Source organism: Melitaea cinxia, chromosome 23 (genome assembly GCF_905220565.1).
Source record: "Melitaea cinxia chromosome 23, ilMelCinx1.1, whole genome shotgun sequence".
NCBI classification, from domain to species: domain Eukaryota; kingdom Metazoa; phylum Arthropoda; class Insecta; order Lepidoptera; family Nymphalidae; genus Melitaea; species Melitaea cinxia.
In genome coordinates, this window is record NC_059416.1 from 2,679,555 (window position 1) to 2,703,076 (window position 23,522).

The 23,522-nt window shown below is 33.1% G+C and overlaps 1 protein-coding gene across 1 annotated transcript; it reads right to left on the reverse strand.

Annotated features, from left to right (window-relative positions):
* Positions 1–487: 487 nt before the first annotated feature.
* Positions 488–17,107, reverse strand: LOC123665295 (facilitated trehalose transporter Tret1). The gene is made up of 10 exons (XM_045599616.1): positions 16,993–17,107; positions 9,489–9,644; positions 8,631–8,833; positions 7,675–7,861; positions 7,102–7,223; positions 6,517–6,693; positions 5,709–5,801; positions 5,014–5,240; positions 3,747–3,899; positions 488–705 (listed from the first exon to the last, which is right to left on the reverse strand). Exons 1-10 carry the CDS (start codon positions 17,105–17,107, stop codon positions 672–674), a joined length of 1,467 nt encoding a protein of 488 aa, XP_045455572.1. The 3' UTR covers positions 488–671.
* Positions 17,108–23,522: the final 6,415 nt, after the last annotated feature.

Consider the following 23,522-nt stretch of genomic DNA (forward strand, 5'->3'; position numbering starts at 1 on the left):
ACCGCAGTCCTGGCTTTGTCGCACCGAAGACGCTGCTGCCCGTCTTCGGCCTGTGTATTTCAAAGCCAGCAGTTGGGTGGTTATCCCGCCATCGGTCGGCTTCTTAAGTTCCAAGGTGGTTGTGGAACCTTGTTATCCCTTAGTCGCCTCTTACGACACCCACGGGAAGAGAGGGGGTGGCTAAATTCTTTAGTGCCGTAGCCACACAGCACAGTATATATAATTTATGTAGTATATTACCTTTATAAAATACGAATGCTTATACAATATAAGTACAGACAAACTGCTTGCGACGAGCAATACCTACTATCTTCTTCTTCTTCTTTGGCTTTAGCTCCCTAGCGGAAATACCCGCTACCACATGTTGCCATAATGATTTTATTATTTATAAAAAAAAAGTGAATCTCCGTGATCTTTATTTTCATCGCGATAGACTGACAACGTAAATATTTTAATATTTACACAAACACAGTGTTTAAATAAATTATTTGTCTAAGAATATTGTTTTATTTAATTATCCTTGTATAAACTTATATGAAACTATAACTAACTAGCTATGCCCTGCAGTTTAACCCGCGTCGATTTGAAGAAAAAATAGCCTTCCTTCTTCTTAAAGCACCTTCCTCTTCCTGAACCTTCCTCTAAATGAGCTGTCAAACTCAGAGGATTTTTCAATTCGGACCAGTAGTTCCTGAGATTAGCGAGCTTAAACAAACAAACAAACTTTTCAGGTTTATAGTATTAGTATAAGAGTAATAGAGTAGTACATATACATAAAACATGTTTTTTACACTTTCGCAATGTAAATATGCATATATGTACTGACTGGATTGACAGAATAATCTGGAATGATTCAATGAGACCAATCGGTTTAACGTTTTTTTTTTTGTTTTTTTTTTTTTTTTTATTAGACATTTGTAGCTTGATATATTTTCCTTAGTTTACACAAAATAAATCTGAATTTGACAACCAACATGTATGTCTTTATGGGTTTCCCCACCGTGCCTCGGAGAGCACGTTAAGCCGTCAGTCCCGGTTTTTATCATGTATACCTGATACTGATCGTTACTTATAGTAGGGACTATATCCGACAACCCGCATTGGGGCAGCGTGGTCGATTTAGCTCTGATCCTTCTCCTACTTGGGGAAAGAGGCTTATGCTCAGCAGTGGGATATTTTACAGGCTGAAGCGAATATTTGTCAATTTATTTTCATTACTGACATCATTCTACATTTTTTTAAATCTAAAATACGCCACTATCCTAATATTTTGAATATATATAGTCGAACCTTTATTTAAATACATTCTATAATTTTAGGGGACAGTTTACCGTATCGACGGGATGAACAGTAAATGTTTGACAGTTATGAAACTTATGAACATTTGTATTCGAAAATTGTTTTTCTCTTAATTTATTGTTTCGTCAATTTTCCAATGTTTTTAATACTTATTATCCTATTCCATGCTAAGAGTGCCCATAACTATACTAGACAGTATTCGTAATGTCAACAGACAGTATTTGGCAATATCCAAAATTAACAGAGCGAAATAAGTCTGCTTGTATGAGAATTGTTGGACCTTTATCTATCGGTTATCATCGGGATGTCTGGCGCGAACTTGGGGAGGCCTATGTCCAGCAATGAACTGCGATAGGCTGAATTGACTGACTGACTGACTATTATGTTGATTGTACAGGCTTACGATTAGGTTACTACTCTCACCACAACACTAAACTGCAATGTATATTTAGCCATATTACGTATACAAAAATAAATACAAAAATTATTTTTAAAATTTTATTTAGTTAAAAACAATATATAACAAATCTAAAGGTATATGTACAAATTTTTAACAATAAAATTCTTTATATTAATTTTATATCAACAATCCTATGGAAAAAATCTCACAAGCTACATAAAAATGTGGATAAATGTAGACGTAAATCTCAAAGATATAACCTCTCATAACTCGGTATGATAATCGGTATTTAAATAAATTACGTAAAAGTATATTTACTTGTAGTGATTGTCTATAGCATGTCAAAATAGTTTTTATTATCCGTTATTTAGATAAAATTATGCGGTTATGAGTAAAAGTGACGGAGTTCTACGAGTGACAGAGACAAAATATTGAAAGGATGTTTTCATAAACTACATTTTTCTAAAACAAGAATTGTAAACTATACCCACCATAAAATTTTAAACAGGAATGTTTTAATTTATATAATAATTACGATGAATCTCAGTACAGGCAGTAATTTTAAACTAAATTAAACTGATTATAGGATTAATATTATAATTTATGAGTTGACTAGTGTGGGTCATATAAATAATTTTAAATTAACAAGAGGCTCGTGTACACTAATTGTATGGTCCATTACATTAAAATATAAATTGTGTTTTATTATATAAAATACTGTTATAGCTGCAACTTTTTTAAATGTAGAATATAATCTGTGGAGATACTGGCACATTTGTTAAGATCTAGTTCTACTGAAATGGAATACAAATAGGTATAATTTTTTTCCAACTATTTTAACTACAATACAACTATTATTTGTACTAAGTAAGATTGTACTATAATTTTTCTCTTAAACTAGTAATATTCATAATTTTATAATAAAACAAATTAAAAATATTATAAAAATAAAGCAAAATTAGCTTTTAAGGGTGTCCATACTTTTCTTAGTAGACTTTATATAGTAGATATAATTTAATTATAATTTTTTCACATTATAAAAATTATATTAATTAATTTAGAAATACAATTATTCGTCAACTTTTTTTGAGAGAGAAAAAATCAGAAGCTGAAGACGTAGGTTTTATATGTTTAGATATCCCTTATTTAAGTCATGTACATACGATTACTGAATTGGTCCCGTTTCTATTTGCTTTTATATTCAAACAAATGGATCAATTCAATAAAATATAATCCACTGGAATGCATTTAAGCCTTGTCTGGTTTTTCCCTGAAAAAAAAAGTAAATTTTCATTTAGGTTTGATTATTGTAAGTCGTAGTTTGTTTTATAGCCTATGTGTCCTCTGATTTATGTTATCAAATACTAACAGCAATATTGAAATTAGTTTAATGGTTCGCATTTTCTTATTAAAAATAAAGTCTTCCTAAATAACAGACGAGCGCTGTTTTATCAGAGTTGACGTTAATAACAACTGCACTGTTTACTAAGGTCATAGCGCGATAATTAAGTACCTAAATAAGCTGTTATTTTTATTATGTTTCATTAAAAAGATTTAACGTGTTTTGATACGAAATCGTACATACGTACATACAAATCAACAGACAAAGTTTTTTAAAAATATTTCGACTATACCAGCAAAACTTTGTAAACAATTAAGATTTTACTCCATTTAAAGAGTGAATTTGCATTTTATTGTAAAGAGCTTTCAACATCCAGCAATTACTAAAAATACAATTCATGCTGGTTTAGGAATCTTAAACTCTAACAAACTAATATAACAAATCCAAATGAATTAAAAATATATATAATGAAGCGCTTCACAGTCCCGCAATAGGATTTTCTCCTGTGTCAGTGTTCAAGAAACACAACACAAGTACATATCAGACCACCACAAACATATAAATGCGGGGATCGACCTCACGATCGCTAGCGCAACAGCTAAAGACCAATGTTGTGATAGTTGCGCTGACGTGTCGTCAAAATAAATACATTTAATTCTGGTTTAGGAACCTGGAAATCGAACAAACTAGTATGGAAACTCTTACCCTCCGCCCAGCATGATCCTAATTTCCTCGAAGCTCTTGCCCTTGGTCTCGGGCAGCAAGAATAGAGAAAAGAAGAACGCGACCACGCAACACGCGCCGAAGATGAAGAATCCGACGTGCATGCCGATCGAATCAGAGATCGAAGGGAAAAAGCTGCAAGAGATAATATAATAATAATATCACTTAGGGGCTGTTTCATCGGCGGTGGATAACGCAAATAGAAGCGGCTCGTCCTAAAGAGCGCTGGTGCAGAGCACTCCTAAGAAAAGTACAGGTTAAATCTATATTTATTTATATTTTATATTATCCTTACATTACATTCTTTCTATTCTACTATGCCTATACAACAATCTATTAAAATACCTACATTTGGCATTAAGTTGTAATCTATGGTTGTAATGAGTGGAGCGCCAGTAATGGCGTTCCTATGAAACGAAGTTATACGATTCCTAGCACTGTATTCAATGAGTGCGAAAGAGACAGCCCGACACTTGCCTATGCGCTGTTGCCGTTCTTATGTACACAAACTTGTCGATTCTGTCAGTTATTTTACAGTTTTTCTTTTTTCTTTAAAAAATAGTTTATGCGCGACATTTTGAACAATACAGTGTACCTTTTAATATACAGCGTGAAAAGACTCTCGGAATGCGCTTCGGACTAAAATTGTACTTAGGTACTACTTACACAAAAATGTAGTACGAAAATTAAATCTTGTACGCGTTTTTTTAAATCTGAACAATATTTCAAAACCAATTGGGTGTGTGGATGTGAAGAAAGCAATAAATGATTTTGTTTTCCGTGTCTGGTGTTTGGACGGAATAGATTTTCTATACAAATAAAATAAATGATTAGCTCTAGTTTATATATATATATATATATATATATATATATATATATATATATATATATATATATAGGCCGAGCTTCAGTCTGTAATATCCCACAGGCATTTTTCCCTATGTAGAAAAAAGATCAGAGCTTAAACAACCACGCTGCTCTAATGAGGGTTGGCGATTATATTCTCTACTATGAGTAACCATCGCTATCAGATGTATATGATAACAAACAGGACTGATGGCTTAACGTGGTCACTGAGGCACGGTATAAACACAAATCGAGAATCGAACCCGCGACCGTCGGTGTTTAGGCGCCGCCGATACGGCACACGCACTATTATATTAGTCATAACACAAGCATTAAATTGCTTATCTTTAACACAACAAACTGCGCCAATGATCTAATGTCGTAAATAAAACAATAAACTTACTAAGTAACCAGAAAAGATAGTATCCAACAGAGCGCGGTGGCCATCGGAGAGGCGATGGATTTCACCTCAATAGGGAACAGTTCACCGATGATGGCCCACGGCAGCGGCCCGAGACCCCAGCAGTACGTCACGATGAACAGCACTAGGGACAGAATCGGCAGGAAGCTGATGCTGTCCACTACTGGGCTGTCGTTACGTTCCAGCAAAAAGAACATGCCCAGCAGTCCCTGACGATGGAAATTAGTTAATTTAATTGTAATTAATATTAATTATACTTTGACGTAAGTTTTAAGGGTGGCAAATAAGAATACAGCCCACCTGATGGTAAGCGATTACCGTAGTCCATAGACACCTGCAACACCAGAAGCATCGCAAGGGCATTGCCGACCCTACTTTCGAAACTCCCCATCAGATCTTGCCACCTTACTCACCACATTAATACAACACTACTTGAAGCAGTATCATTTAGCTGTGATCTTTCTGTAAAGTTGAGGTACTTCACCAGTCGGGCTGATCCAAATTTTGAGCAGAATATGTAACCTACATGCAGTGTTTCCTTCATTTTTATATAAGAGAATAATTGGTGCTTGATATGTCATGTTGCAAAACTCATCTAGAAATTGGAAGATATATATTTTAGCATTTCTTTTACTTCTTTCTATCGTTAGGTATAAATAGTCAGTTAAAGTGCTCACAGATCCGATTGCCGTACCGCATGAAGATATCAACATGAGGACACGTCTTCCGAGCCTGTCCACTACGAAAGGTGTCATGAACGATGACACCACCTGTTGATAAAACGTACAAATATTGTAACCCCAATGTCAGAATATGCTGTGTGTTTTCGGCAGTAAGAATATAGCCACCCCCTCTCTTCCCGTGGATGTCGTAAGAGGCGACTAAGGGATAACACAGTTCCACTACCACTTTGGAACTTAAAAGCCGAACGATGGCGGGATAACCATCCTACTGCTGGCTTTGAAATACACAGGCTGGAGACAGGCAGTGTCTTCGGTGCGACAAAGCCAGCCCTGCGAACACCAACCCACCTGCCCAGCGTGGTGACTATGGGCAAAACACATGAATTCACGCCATTTTCGGGCCGAACTTGTGAAGGCCTATGTCCAGCGGTGGACTATATCAGGCTGAAGTGATGATGATGATGATGAGTGAATGTCAGAATGGATTGCTTTTTCCAAACTCTTAAGCTAAAATTACCCAATCGTTGGAGATAACATTTGATTCGTAAAAAAAGTAACTGCGAAGTTTCTTGCCTATTCTTCTTTGCAGGTCTAACTTTTTGAATCGGTGGAAGCTTCTGATTAACCATAGTTGATTTACTAACTTATATCATAATAATTTGTAAAATGACAAAAGTGCTTAAGCCTTTTTGAAAATAGAGATTTTGGATGATTTTGTCCATAAAGTCAAACCGGACAACACATTTGTGTAATATATATAAATAATTATATTCCCGTATCCGAGAAACAAATCGTTATTTACCTGAACAGCTCCAATAATGATAGTGGCGTGGTTCGGGTCGAGGGATGTTCCAGATGCTGTGAAGATGTCTGTCATGTAGAAGAGGACGGCGTTAATGCCACTAAACTGCTGGAAGAACACCAGCAAGCAGGATATGTAGAAGGCTTTGAAGTTGCTGCCTCGGAACAATTCACTTATCTGTGGATTTCCGAATTAAAATAAGCTATGCTTAGGGCTGCTATTAGTTAAATTACTGAAACCAGGGAAAAGCGTAGAGGTGAAACTACACAGTTTTAATGCAAATAGTTGTCCATTCTATGTCAATGTGTATCAGTCCCTCTAACGGGTACTGTACATTTAAATAAATACACAAAGTAATACAATATAAATATTATACTATACATAATTATTCTTAACAGTAAAATTATTTTGCCTCCCGAGGTTTTCCGGGAACCATATAATATGTGTATTTTCAAACAATATTCCGTGGCCGATAGCGTTTCAACAACTTCAAGACTTACCTTACCTTATCTTTTACCATCAATCAGAAATATTGTCTGCTCGTGTTTTGCTATTTTACTTAAAGTGTTTAAGAAGTAGTCTTACTGTAGCAGTCCTCTCCATAGAAGCAGCCACGTCTGCGGATATTTGGCTCAGTTCCGACTCGACTCCTGCGCGTGATCGTCCTCTAATTACTTGTAAACATTTTGCAGCACCTTCCTTGTCATCTGAAATGGAATTACAGAGAGCTATTTAGTTTTTTATCAATACTTACATTATTTTATTACTAAAGTCAGTGCACTAGCTTAGCTACGTAGCTTCTCCAATCGGAATTTCGGAAACGTGTAATATAGAGTTTAACTTTTAATGGGAATTTGATTTATTAGACATTTATTCCATTTATCCTAATCAGAAACCATAAAAATATATTATAATTATAAAATTGTTTGCAGCCTTTATTTTGTAGATTAGCAAACTGTTAATAGATTGTTTCAAAGGCTAGTACTGATGGAGTAGCTAGTCCAAAGCGTGCTCTATACAAATATTACTCCTCAGATTTATGTTACTAAAAAAAAATGTAAAAATAAGCCTTACTTAATTTTTATGTAACTGTAAGAATTTGAGTTTTAATCAGAGAAGAACTAAGGTCTTGCTTGAATCAACATTTAGCGTACTCACCCTTCAGTAGATAATACGTTGGTGACTCGGGCATGAAGAAGAAGGCAATAGCGAAGACAACCACAAAAGCTATGCCCACATATGCCACCTCGTGGTAGAGGATGTAAGGACCAATTGCGTATACCAGCAGAAAACCTATCGTAATGAACGCTTGAAGGAAAGAACCGAGCGCTCCTCGGGATTCATCCTAGAATAAATACACTTCATTGTACTTAAACGATAAAAAAAGTGCGTGCGTACAAAGTACACATGTCAGAAGTGAAACTTCTTTAGCAAACTATTTTGAAGTCTCGTTTATTATATCAATCGTGTTTACAAATCTTCCAACACACACAAAAGCTTTAGATTTCCGTACCAGCGCCATCTAGTTTGTTTGCAATGTAATACTATCGATATAATGTAACAACCTTTGTAGTTTCTATAGTACACGCTAGGTGGCTCTGTTTTTCGACAAAAATACACATTTTCGTGAAGCTAATATTATTGCATTTCACCCGTAAACATTTTATCCTCATGCATAAACATTTTACCCTCATGTTTGCAGGCGTGGTACTGGCTCATTAGTTGTCTATACAATTTTTCTGTTTACTCTAAAAAATTTTATTAAGAAGGGCGCAGCAGTAAATATCTCACTTATTTTAATTATTATTAGAATGTTTGGATGATGTAAAACATAATTGTGTATATAGTTCATATTACTGATATCACAACTAACCATGTGTTTTAAATATCTCTGTATTGATAAGTGTTCCAATTTTATTAAAAACATGATACTTATAAGTTTTGTCAAATTAAAATATTAATGATTTATTTTTACAATAAACAAGACGATCAAACAGCCATATTTTTTTTGTGAACTACCAAATGCGTAAAATATTAATCTAAAAAATACATAGTGGGTTAAACTTAATACTTATATTATACACAAGAGATTTGCAGAAATAGTATAATATTACCGTGGCAATTTCAGCGCAGTACATGGGTGAAATCGTGAAAAGCATGCCAACAGCGACGCCCCAAACTATTCTGGCAGCATATAGTACTGGGACACTGGTAGCCAACGCTACCATAATCCAGCCGGCGAGCAAAGGAACAATCGAACTCATAAGACCCCATTTTCTGCCAATCTTCGATGCTGCGAAACCTCCGAGAAATGGTCCTAAAAGATTCACAATTCAAATGTATACCAATGTATTTTCGTACCAATAATGTTTTAATAGTTTCTAAAGTTAAGATGTTTCTTTTATTGATATCATCAATTTAAACGTATTTTACAGAAAGAAGTTAAATTTGATTGTCACATTGTATTGTCAAAATAACTGATTTTATTCTCCAAAAGCCTACCACTTCGCCACCCTAGAAATATTTAGAGCGATGAAGATATTTATTATTTGTATAGTCTTCTTTATAAGACTTCGACAACGGTAGATAAGAGAAAGGCCATGACACTAAGATATAATAATAATATATTATCAAATTGCCATATTTCTGTGTATATACATATAGTGTCAACACTAGACGTTGTACTTTACCTTGCATTAAATGTCTGAATTAACTTCTTATATATTTTGTATGAAACAATTTTTAACTATCAATTTGTCAAGTTGGGCAAGTTAAGTCATAAAATCGCTTCTATGTTTAAATGTAACGTCTACTAGACAAGTGTTCGAAATAAGAATATTTGAAAACGTTGTTATTGAGTTTCAAGTCCTAACATTTAAATAGCGTATCGTTTTTTCGAATACAGAACAAAATTTTAGTAATTGTTTTTTAGCCTTGTCTAATTTTCTCTTGGTATATATACTGACACGTACCAAAAATAGCGCCGATGTTCAGTACAGATCCTATCCAAGCTATTTCGTCAGATGTCGCAGGCCTGCCGAGTGGAGATTGGCTAGGGTCCTGCAGTTTAATGTTGATCGGCGCCGTCCATCCCATGGAGTAACCCGTGGAAGCAATCGCGATGTTCGCTGTGAAAAAACATCAATTAAGGGGCTACACTACCTCAGCTCGAATTCAGATTTCACCCGTACTAACACACGAGAATTGAGAGCGCTTGGTTGTTCATCGCGCGAATTTTATGTATTTTCTCCCCACAAACATTATCAATAGTTATTTTTTTAAAAACGCAACATATAAAATGTTCTTCATACTTATTTCAATTACCATGCTTAATCTCAAGTCCATAACTTCTATATTTACTGAGATATTAAGGTTTTAATACAAAAATAGAGGTAACTTTGTGATTTGTTTGTATCGAGAAAATTTTATGGAATCGTGTTTTCGAAACATAAGAAAGATAGTTTATGTCCTGAACTTTACCATACATAAATTTCAAACTTAAATATTCAGTAGTTTGGAAGATATGGACATCCTGCCGAGTGGAAAATAAGTAATTTGAGGTAGCATACACTCTTAACCTACGTATTTAACGCTTTTGTTAACATTACATTCTTTTATTTATCAAGATCAATGTCAAAGTATCGTTGACTGTTTTTATCTATAGCTAGTAATAATATTTAAAAATGAAATCTTTGTTTATTAATTATTATTATACTTAAGCTTGTATAGATTAAGCCTTATTATTTGTTATCTAGAAGTAATACACAACGTAATAATGTAATTCATCACGAGATTTTAGTTGAAATCTTAGCTTTTATAACCTTATCTTAATTCTTAACCTCTCATTTTAGAATAGGTATAGGTACTATTGACGCCACGTTGGCGCAACGGTTCCAGCCATGGAGTGTATCTGTTGCGCTGACGGTTGCGGGTTCGATCCCTGCACATGACAAACATTTGTATTGGCCATACAGGTGTTTGCCGTGGTCTGGGAGTTTGTGCAGTCCTTATGGGCCTCCCCACCGTGCCTCGGAGAGCACGTTAAGCCGTCGGTCCCGGTTGTTATCATGTACACCATGATAGCGGTCGTTACTCATAATAGGTAATATATCCGCCAACCCGCATTGGAGCAGCGTGGTGGATTAAGCTCTGATCCTTCTCCTACATGGGGAAAGAGGCCTATGCCCAGTAGTGGGATATTACAGGCTGAAGCGTATAGGTACTATTCCTAGGCTATCTTTCATCAGCGGTAGTGCTAAAATTTATTATTTATGCCTAATTTTTTATTTAATAATACAATGTCTTTATTTTCCTCTCGTATCCGTTTATCAAGAAGTTTTCGTGACCGCTATGAGTCAGCTAGTACTTGATAAAAATAACGATTATTATTATCATTTACACAGTTTATTTCTATGGAATAGTTGATGATATTTTTAAACGTAAAATACAAAACAATAGGTATATTTATACAAGTTTTAAACAGTTTGCACAGAAAAATAATATGTTACAATGTAGGTATTTAGGTATGTTCAACTTCATTCAAACTTGATATGAAATGTGAAATATACCGTAATAGAATTATATTTTATCACAGAATATGTTTATAATTGATATTATCGTGTAAATATTTTACAAATAGAAAGCATTAAAAACCAGAAGTTGACGTAATAGCATTCGACGTACAAAGAATATCGTTGGTCTATTGTATTCTAACGGTCTGAAATTGTTCATATCCTGTCGCAGAATATTCATGGAGTCGTTTAGGATCTATTTATACTGACTTTGATATGAATCCGTCAAGTTTACTGAACTATAAGTAATAATAATAATAATAATAAATATCTACAACAACCACACAAATAAATAAATATCTACAACAACCACACACGGTCATCTGTTCCTACAGCAACTTATTGCTTGTGTTATAGGTAACAGCCAACTTCTGCATATATAAATAATAAATAAATATTATATATTACACCCAGACTCGGGGCGGGAATCGAACCCACAACCCCCGGAGCAGTAAGTACTAGTAAGTAGGGTCACTATGAACTGCGCCAACGGGCTAGTCACTAAACGAAAAAAAAATAAGCTAAAGAAGATGTTCATTTATTCATATGTATATATATATATATATATATATATATATATATATATGTATATGTATATACATATGATTATGTTCTGGGATAACTTCGTCGTTTATGAACTGATTTTGATAATTCTTTTTTGTTCGAAAGGAGATATCCTAAGTGTGGTACCACGATAAGGAAACCAGGATCTGATGATGGGATCCCAGAGAAATCGAGGGAAACCCTCGAAAATCCACATAACTTTTTACTGGGTTTACCGACTTTGATAATTTTTAATTTAATCGAAAGCCGATGTTTATCATATGGTCACATTTAAATTTTATTGAGATCTGATTACAGCTATTGGAGTAATCTTTGATAATGCGTATTTACTTGACTATTTTTTCGTCTACCTACGTTGTATTTATTACTTGTCGATGTATTGAAGTCGGTTTTTGTTTCGTTTGCGAGCAAACATAATTATATTGAAACTTAAAGTACAATGGAAATATAATAAGGACAAAAATTATGTTTTTTTTGACGTGAAAACGTCTAATAAATCGATGAACGCCGGCTGCATGCACAAAAAAGAATGACTAATTGTAGCGCTACGCTCATTGTCCCGTTACGCTCATTGTACGCTTACGCAGCATCTATATGTCTCTTCCACTCGATTGGCCTATGCGTCCGAGGAGATGTTTTGTTATGACGTTGTCACGTTAATCGTCCATAAACCAACTTTACAGACAACAAATTTTTTTATTACGCCTTTTTTTGTTACTTATTTTGATTGATTGAAAAGAAACAAACAGTGCTATATATATTTTTTATCCGTAAAATTGGTAATTTTATTCTCTTGTTAAAAGAAATTTTTAAAATCGTTACAGCAATTTTTTAGTTTATCCATTACAACGAAACAAAATAAAGAACCGTGCCTTTTTATATTATCAGTCAGTTCAGCCTATTGCAGTCCACTACTGGACATAGGCCTCCCCAAATTCGCGCCAGATATCCCGGTTTTCTGCGATCCTCATCCGGCTTACACCGGCAATCTTACGTAGATCGTCGGTCCAGCGGGCCGGAGGACGTCTTTATAATATTAATAGAAACAAATTACGTAACACAGAAAAATAATGTTTTTTGAAACATTATGAAATATTATATCAGTTATCATGTTATGTATTACAGACGTGTGATCAAGATAAGTGAAGTCAATTGATATATCATAAAGTTAGATAATAATAAAACCAACATAATATATTATTTAACGTATGCACGTTTTGAAGTACAACTTATCTAGACAGTGTGACTGTGTGTGTATTGTGCAGAAGTTTTACTTCAGTCGTTTGGTCTAAAGCACACTCGTTATTTTTTATCAGGGTCTTTTTTATAATAATAATTAAAACGAACCGTTTTGTCTACGAACCGTTAAGTTTAGAACATGTCTTGTTAGAAAGTAAAACGTACCGTTTTGGAATATAGCAGTCACGTATAAGCTTAGCTAAGAATACGCTTATTGAAGGTTAATAGATTTAAAATCAGCAGCGTCTTCGGTACGACAAAGCCAGCCCTGCGGTCACCAACCCGCCTGCCCAGCGTGGTGACTATGGACAAAATACAAGTTCACTCCATTTTTGGCGCGAATTTGTGGCCTGTATTAAGCTGAACTGAGATTTGAAATTTCGATCGACGTAAAACGAAACTATTTTAGAAATGTCTTAAAAAAGATATATCTAATTTTTAATTCTTCAATATATTCATACTAATATTATAAATGTGAAAGTGAGTTTGTTTGTAAGTTTTTTTGTTTGTGCCTCTTTCACGCTCGACGGCTTGACCGATTGCCTTGAAATTCGACATGCACATTACCTTAGGGAGGTTTAGCTTGAGATGTGAAAGTGGAACAAACAAATAAACAAACATTCTCACTTTATTATTAATATTTATTTTTATTGATAATGGCTATCTTGTGTGTTTCTCCACCGTAACTCAGAGAACACGTTAAGCTGTCGTTACTGATTGTTATTATGTAGGTACACCTGATAGCGATCGTTATTCATAGTAGGAATATATCCGCCAACCCGCATTGGAGCAGCGTGGTGGATTAAGCTTCGACCCTTCTCCTACATAAAGAAAGAGGCCTATGCATGGCAGTAGAATGTTATATGCTGAATCGTATCTAAAGATTATTGCCGCTTATTACCTACTTTTGTATTGTATTTAAGTTATAAATAATAAGTATATGAACGATATGATATAAAATATTCGTATTGTTTGCTCGTAGTGATAACCTCTCGTATCAATGTAATGACAGTTACGTATATACATACAAAAACATTAAATATGATTTAGAATACGCAGCACAATTTAAATCATATCATGTTAAAAATAAATCTATGCAACTAGAATGGGAAACAAGCGTACGAATCACCTCGTCAAACGGACAGACGACGCCTACAATAATACAAGTATCGCAACGCGTTGCCGACCTTACCTCCAAAACTCCCAGGAGCTTTCTACCTTACTCACCGCTGGAACGTACCACTGCTTGAAAGCAGTATTATTTAGCTGTGATCTTCTGTAAGGTCGAGGTACTTTCCCAGTCGGGATGCTCCAGATTTAGAGCGGGTTATATCCTGTTTTACCTTACATCAATAGAATTATTTTATTTGTAAAAAACGCCACTAATATACCTATGTAACGTAATTCTATATATTCGTGTTTTTTTTTAAATAAAATAATTCTAATAATCATAACCACTTTTTTGTTGTAAATATACATATATTCTTTTTTCGGTGTCGGGGATCCTGATACAAACACAATACACAAGCACAAACGCCCAGACCACGACCAACATCTGTATGGTCAATACTAAGTTTGTCGAACCCACGACCGCTAGAGCAATAGCCATATATGAGTTCACGCCATTTTTGATGCGAACTTGTGGAGGCCTATGTCCAGTAGTGGACTGCGATAGGCTGAAGTGACGATGATATTCAGTTATCAGTAGAATTTTTAAGCTATTTAAGGAGAGTAGTTTTTCACCAATCCTTTTCCTAAATTGGGAAAGAGGCTTATGCCCAGTAACGGGATGTTACATACTGAATCGGGAGTTTTTTTTATCAAGCAATACTTCGAGACATTAGCGAAAATTGTGGAAAATTCAAAAAGGTTTTATTGAAGTCTGTTTTTAGTTTATAACATGAACTTTATTAAAAATTTGGAACTTACATTACGCTCCAATTTTGGTATTTTGAATTAGATAAATGTTCTTAATCTGGTAAGTTACGGATATGAATTTTTGGATACGTATATTTGAATAAACTGATCTACAGTTTCGGGTACTGTTATGGATAGTTTATTATTTCGGATTATTCATATTTTTGGATGTTATGTTTTTAAGGAATTGCCAAAGTAAAATACCATAAATACCTACGCAATTACTTAATTTTTCAATTTTCATTTCGATTTTCAATGAATCTTGTAAATAATTATAATAATTACTAGATATTAGTTAAATATCAGTTACGTCATCTAATATTCTACGAAATCCCTCAAAGATTTTATTGCAATTTTGACTGACGAGTGCTCATTCAGTAATAGGGATAAAAATAGGATTATATAGCTGTATGGCATGCAAGTTGCTTTCACCGGACAAAAATAAAAACATATGCATATTATACAAACGGCTACTTTTCCCAAAATTATTTGAAACTTTTATTTCTATTTCGTTATAATTTCAGATAGGTTTTTTCCGGATATCCGAATGTTTTAGTTACATTTACGGATATAAATAACGTCCATAAACAAAATAGGTATACATATAATATATGCATAAAGTATGTCGAATACTTAATTTCAAATATACTTACATATGTAGGAAATATATAATTTATTTTCTAATATACTTGTATATCGAGTTGAGAATTAAATGAGATAATAATTGATCAATACATAATGATATCAGTGTTTACATTCAAGTTTTAAAATATAATTTGTTATTTATTATCCAGTACTATTTTTCTTTTAATTTTAATTAAAGTGACAACCTACTGGGCAAAGCAAAAAATAATTTTTACTCTTACAAACTTTTTGATACGCGAGATATTGAAACCAATAATACGTATAATAATAATCTTACGCTTAAGATTAGATATAATCAATTGAATTTTTTTTTATTCCTTTTTAAAAATCTATATTTATATATCTAATTATATTATTCAATTTTTAATTATATATACATATATTTTTTTATATTTAGTGTTTGATCATTGATTACTTACTTACCTTTATTACTTACCTTTAAAAAGAAATAAAATTAAACTTTAATCTATTATGCGACATTTTTTTTTGTATTATTGTTGTAAGTTTTGTTGGTAATATTCTAATAAATAAAAAAAAAAAAAAATTAAAATAAAAAAAAACGAAAAAAAAATATAGTTATTTTAGCTTTTTCGAAATGCGACAATATCACGTACGTTATTTTTAACAGACATCAAAAAAAGATCGAGGATCATAACTTTTTTACTGGGTGAAGTGATTTTGATGATTCTTTTTTTTTTTAATTTAAAGCTGGTGTCTTAGTGCTTGTCATGTGGTTCCATTTTATTTTGGTCGAGATCAGATGAGTACCTTATGGCTATCCCTAGTAATGCGTATTTATTTAAATACTTTTGGGACTACCTACGTTTTATTACTTGTCGATGAAAACGGAAGTCAATTATTTATTTAAATTAAATATGTTGGTGAGTTTAAAAATGATTTTATAATCTTGTTTACAAGACGTTCGATATTCAAAAATCGTTACGAACTATCGAAAATCGAATAGGATACAATCGAAAATAAGAGAAAGAGAGATGAGTTCATTCTTTTTTTGGTTTTGGTTTCAAGGAATTTGAATTCTTTTTTAGTTTTGTTTGAAAGTATAATATGTTATACGAAACATTATTTTAAGAAATACATATTTTTAATTATGTTAGACATTTAAAAGTTTTATCGAATAAAGTTGGGTTCTTATTAAGAATTCGTATGCAAATTTATTTATATCGTTTCTTTAATATAATAAAATCGGATTTTGTGTCAAACTTCACAATGCAAGTAATTTAAAAAAAATGCATGTTTTGTTTGTCAGAATAAGAGTTAAAAAACGTTAGTAGAATCAAGAAACAAGAGCGACTTTTTAATTATTTTTTTAAGATTTAAAATAGAAAACAAACCATTTTTCGTTGATAAATTGGCACTGAAACTACACAACTCCAGATCAGAAACATGAAAAAGCCTTTGAAAAACACACAAATCACTTTAAAACAAGTTTGATCACTTGAAAAAAAAAAGACATCTCCTATACTTTTAAATTAAAAAAAAAACACTTGACAAAACTGTCAACTTTTTTTTAAAGACATACCGATGGCTCCGATGACATATTGCCGCCAGAGCTGTCCGGCCTCCATTCTGTGCGTTTGCTGGTTGACTGTCACACCGGTGTCGACCGGATCGTAAGCGTAGTTCCTATCTGCCATAAATATTACGTCAGGAGATCTTTGATTGGCACGCGTTCTCGCACCTAATCTGTAACAAAAATTCCTTAATCTCATTATCAAAGTTGTTAAAAAAACTTTTTTTAATCTTTATCAACCCGAACAACCTCCCTCGTGTATTCTCTATTTTACTTAATATTGGCGAAATCATCTGAGCACTAACGAAAGCCAACAATTATTTACGCAATAACTTAAAACGTATAATAATAACAAACATATATATTTTGTATAATTTATAAAAGAAACCACGTATAATTTTCTTTTTTGTATATTAAAACATTAACATAATATAACAAACATAAGAACAATTTCAACTCTTCTTAAATACTAATAATCATTCAATTTTTAATTAAAAATAAACAAGTACTTTGTCTGTATAGATTACGTCATATAAATATTAATAACTTAATTACACTGTTTTGAATGGCGTCCAAGATTTTGGCACGAGTAAGATGTACATAGTTCAGGTGATAGACGAGATAGAGCCAAAACAAGTCACTGAATGTGAATGGAATATAAAAATCATAGAAAAAAATAGAAGAACAGACGCTAAGATCGAATTCCGTTGTTCTTTGATCTAAGAATTGAAGAATTAATCTAAAATTTTAAGAAAATGTATAAAATGATGATGATGATGATAAAAGCTACTAACTGAGGTGGGGCACAGCAGGAATTCCCTGCTCAAAATATGGAGCAGCCCGACTGGGGAAGTACCTCGACCTTACAGAAGATCACAGCTAAATAATACTGTTTTCAAACAGTATTGTGTTCCTGTTGGTGAGTAAGGTGACCAGAGCTCCTGGGGGGATTGGGGATAGGGTCGGCAACGCGCTTGCGATGCTTCTGGTGTTGCAGGCGTCTATAAGCTACGGTAATCGCTTACATCAGGTGAGCCGTACGCTTGTTTGCAAACTGAGATTGACGTGAATATATAGTTAATTTATTTAAATCAAATAAAATTCAAAGCAAAAATGCAAAGCAAAATGAACACTCAAAATATACATATATTTTTTGAAGTTGAAGTGAGATTTTCGATTATCCCTCCTCGGTGTAAATGAGACTTATTCTAAGCTCACGTAATTGGATAACAAATGGATGTCCCCTTACATGACAAGCATCAGCTTCTGAATACAAAAAGAAACAACAACGGTGAAGAGTCACGCAGAAGTGCATAAATATCATAACAATTTATACACATTTTGAAGTAAAACTTCTTTACGCGCGCTTGACTCGGGGAAGAAGTTGGTGAATGCGTGACGAGAGCAGAGAGAGAGGTGCGAGCATATATTTTCTTTCTCTCTTTCTCTTATAGCCAGTTACATTTCATAATGAAGGCGTATTGTGCTGAAGTTTTACTTCAGTCGTGTGGTCACTACACACTCGTTTTTTTTTTTTTTTTTCTAAATGCTATTACGTTTTACTTTCACAATATTAGAAATATTTCTGAGTTTATCAGAAAAGTGTTTGGAAAAATTAATCAGTATTAGTTTTTATGTGTTATTTAACATGATAATTTAAAGATATTTATTGACCCGACGAGCGTAAGATAATAAAAAACAGATAAGGATAAATCTATGAATATTTTCATACCGAATTATTATTATGCTCTTTGCGTCTGAGTAGCTGGAAATAGGAAGGTAAAAAATTATTATCTCACTTACAATTTAATCGACCAATAAATTTTAATTCGTGGTAGACGGTGTTGGTGTTACGCTAAGTATTTTTGTTTATATACTGACTGTTTTTATACCTATTGTAATACCCAAATAAAGAGAAAAAAAAAAACTTTTAAATCCTGTTTTCGTGGCCAAGACACTAATAGCTAAGATCGATTATCCTTATAAATATGGAAGCAGAAATCAATAAATTAAAAAGTTCAATATTACTAGATCTTGTAATTGTAAATTGTAAATTGTAAATTGTAACTTATTTTTATATATTTCAGTTAAGCGTAAGTTATTATATCTATTTGAATTTATTTTTGGCCTCTAAGATACTATAATTGTGTTTGCTCGCAAACGAAAAAAAACCGACTTCAATTACATCGACGAGTAATACAACGTAGATCGACGAAAAAATAGTCAAGTAACTACGCGTTATCAAAGATTACTCAAAAAGTTGTTATCAGATCTCGATAAAATTTATATGTGACCATATGATAAACATCAGCTTTCGATTAAATTAAAAATTATCAAAATCGGTACATCCAGTAAAAAGTTATTGCGGATTTTCGAGAGTATCCCTCGATTTCTCTGGAATCCCATCATCAGATCCTGGTTTCCTTATCATAGTACCAAACTAGGGATATTCCCTTTCCAACATAAAAATTATCAAAATCGGTACATCCAGTAGAAAGTTATACGGTATAATACAACGTAGGTCGACGAAAAAAGCGTCAAGTAAAAACGCATTATTAGATAGATATAACTCGAAAAATAGTTGTTGGATCTCAAATAAATTTAAATGGGACCAAATGACACACACCACCTTTTGATTAAAAGAAAATTTGTCGAAATCGCTCCACCCAGTCAAAAGTTCTGAAGTAACATACATTAAAAAAAAATACAGTCGAATTGAGAACCTCCTCCTTTTTTGGAAGTCGGTTAAAAATAAATAAATAAACGCTTTACACTCGGCCCCCAGTAGGATTTTCTCCTGTGTCGGGTGTCCGGAAACACACACAATACACAAGCACAATCGCCCAGACCACAACAAATATCTGTATCGCTAATAAAAATGACTGTCTTGAGCGGTGATCGAACCCGCGACTGTCAGCGCAACAGTCAGTGCTGTGACCGCAAATCTTAACGCGTCGTCTAAGACGTTTTTTTTTTATATAATTAATTCATAATCTTTATACATTAACAATTACAATTACAAAATTCATAACAGTAAAATTTCAAATTCTAAGTGCAGTTTTTATAATAAATGTCATATTCTACTTAAGGGTACAAGTTAAGTGTTTACCCGTACCATTAATCAAGATCATACATCATCTAAGTTTTTAATTCGATAATATGATAAACATTTCGAAAAAAAAAAATAGGATATTTCCATTTCTAAAAATGGTACATGCGGTATTGATGATTGGCATAAATTAGTGGGAAAATCCCCTAATAGTCTAAAAATCTCTGGCAAAATATACGTAGCATTTCCAAAAATATGTCCGATTTTGAGGTTTTGATTCATAGATTGGGGATTGAATTTGATATAACAATGCTTACTGAAAGTTGGCATGGTAACTCTCTCTTCACACCTCGACTTAATTTTTATAACTCATTTCCAAATTCAAAACAACAAGAAACAAATGGTGTTGTTCTTGATATCATGATGGCTAATATGCATTTTTATGCAGAAGAACATTCTTTTCAAGAAGGCAACTGTTTTATTTTATTTTATATATATAAGTAGTATACATTCACGGGCTTTTGAACCCATGTCCTTTTTTATTTCTAAATATGCTATTTTTTTTAAATCAATTTAGGCGTTACTCAGCAACAGCAATGTTTAAGTTAGACTAACTTAATGTTAAACAGAGACGTAAGTCCACCGACCGGTTCTTATTCTAACATATGATACATTTTTTTTTTTTTTTTGTAGAGGCAACTGCTTAATTGCGACACAAAGAAACAATATTGTAATTATATCCATTTACAGATTGCCATCGTATTACAACATTGATTTATTTCTTATATCGTTAGACACAGTTCTTCAAAATGCATTCTTTTAAAAATATTTTTTTGACAGGTGGCATAGGCATTGATATACCTAACATTTAAAAGAAAAAATAAAAACAGATTTAATCAGTAACAGATATCAAAATTTAGCTGCTTATCGTGGACTTTTTCCTTGTCGTAATGTCACAACCCGCGAAGTAGGTAAGTCTCGTTTGGATCACTTTTTGATAAGGACCAATTTTCCATCTATAGTTATTGTTCCACAAACAAGGAGACCACTTTTCCGTTATGATATCAGTAACTTTGAAAGCAGATCGTGTATACAGTACACGAGATATGGAAAAGTTATTTGTTAAAAATTAATCTTATAGCTATTTTTGCTTCCAATGACCCGCATGCTATCGAATATTTCGTTAATGCGATTAGGGAGGTCATTTACGAAAATACTATCTCCGCCATTTTGGCATCCTGATAGAAAGAAAACATTAAAACCTTAGATAACACCAGGCCTATTACGTTGTATAAAACACAAAAGCAAATTACATAAAAAACTTAACTTTTTCCTCATAGCTTAATTATTAAGATGTCTTATGGTAGATACCGAAACTTTATAATACACTATTAAAAAAGTAGAGTAATAACTTTGAAAAAAAAAATTAAATAAGTAGCGCTAAAAAATGATAATAAAAGTTGTGGAAATTAATAAAGAATTAATTAAATATTTCAAATGGAAACAGTAATTCATCAATTGACTTGTTAAATATTTCGGATTCATCCTTACACCCATTAAATGAAATTAACGACTATTTTATAACAGTAGGTAAAATATTAGCAGAAAAAAATTCTATTCGCCAAAAGAAACAAAACAACTGTTCGTCATCGGTGCGGTGAAATGAATCGTGCTAAAGTTATTTTGTTTTGGTAGACACTAAGGATGAAATAAGCCGATGTATAGGTTTAAAATTCTGTCACTTTTGGTTGGGACGGAATTTCTAACATTTTTTTTTGTCACTAGTTCGGCAAACTAGCGTACGGCTCACCTGATGGTAAGCGATTACCGTAGCTTATAGACGCCTGCAACACCAGAAGCATCACAAGCGCGTTGCCGACCCAATTCCCAGGAGCTCTGGTCACCTTACTCACCAATAGGAACACAATACTGCTTGAAAACAGTATTATTTTGCTGCGCACGCTTGTTTGCCGACCTAGTTGTATAAATATATATATATATAGATGTATATGTATGGATGTATATATATATATATATATATATATATATATATATATGTATGTATATATATATGTTTGCCAAACCCCAGTGGAGCATCGTGGTGGATTGAGCTCTGATCCTTTTCCTACATGGAAAAAGAAGCCTATTCCGAGTAGTGAGATGTTACAGGCTAAATTGTAATCGTAACTGTTGTCATTGAACAATTTATTTATTATTTAAACAATTGTTTTCCTACAATGTTCACAATGCAAATAACCTTTGTTATGAATATTTCAGTTTATTTTTCGCTTATTAAAATGTCGTTTGCGCACGTAAGCGCTATCTCGGCTCATTAATCTTTTAATAAAAATACATACACATTTATATGGAACTACATTTACATATATATGAACTAGCTGTGTTCGCGACTTCGTCCGCGTAAAATAGTGACTTAACATGCTCAACGTGATTTTTTAAATTGGCATAACTTCTTGATTTATGAACCGATTACCATGAAACAGACACTAAATAGTAAGCTAAGCTTGCCGCAATATAATAATAAAAACTACAACTAAATCGGATAGTCGTTTCTGAGATTTGCGTGCAGAAACACACAGACAAACAGAATTCTGACAAAAAGCTGATACTTGTCTCATAGTCTCATTTAAATTTGATCGAGAATCGATTACTACTTTTTGAATAATCTTTGATAATGCGTATTTATTTGATTATTTTTTTATCTACCTACGGTGTATTACGACGTATACGTAGGGCGATAAAAAATAGTAAAGTTAATACGCATATTAGATATAAATCGAAAAGACACTGAAATTCATTGAAATCGGTTCACCCAGTCAAAAGTTCTGAGTTACATCCTCCTTTTTTGGAAGTCGGTTAATAAGACAAAAGGCGTAGCATGGATTTATGCGGCCCGGGCACCACCGAAAATTTGCTACCCGGGGTCTACGAATAATTTAATTATTTTTTTTACTAAATTATTTTAACACACTCATTAGTCATTGGTAGCACAATTTTCATTATATTGTTTTCTAATGTTTACGCGAATTTCATTCATTAGAATGGAACAACTTTTTCGGATTTTATCGGATTTATTTATTAAGTTTTTTAGATGCCCGACGTTTCGGATACTTTACAGCAAACATGGTCACGGGAGGACTGAAGGTGAGACTGAGGGAATTTTCATTATGTTCATTAACCGACTTCAGTAAAAGAAGTGGTTCTCAATTATACTGTATGTTTTATGTGTGTTACATACATAACATTATATACAGGATCATTGCCTTCATATACATCCCACGCTTCGCCACTAATAAAGAGTAATTTCAAATAAGTTTTATTTATGATTTTCCTGGTTAATTGTGTTCGTTTACAAACAGAAAAAAAAACAAAATTCAATTTCCATTCATAAATAATATAATTGTGTTTGCTCGCAAACGAAAAAAAAACCGACTTCAATTACATCGACGAGTAATACAACGTAGATCGACGA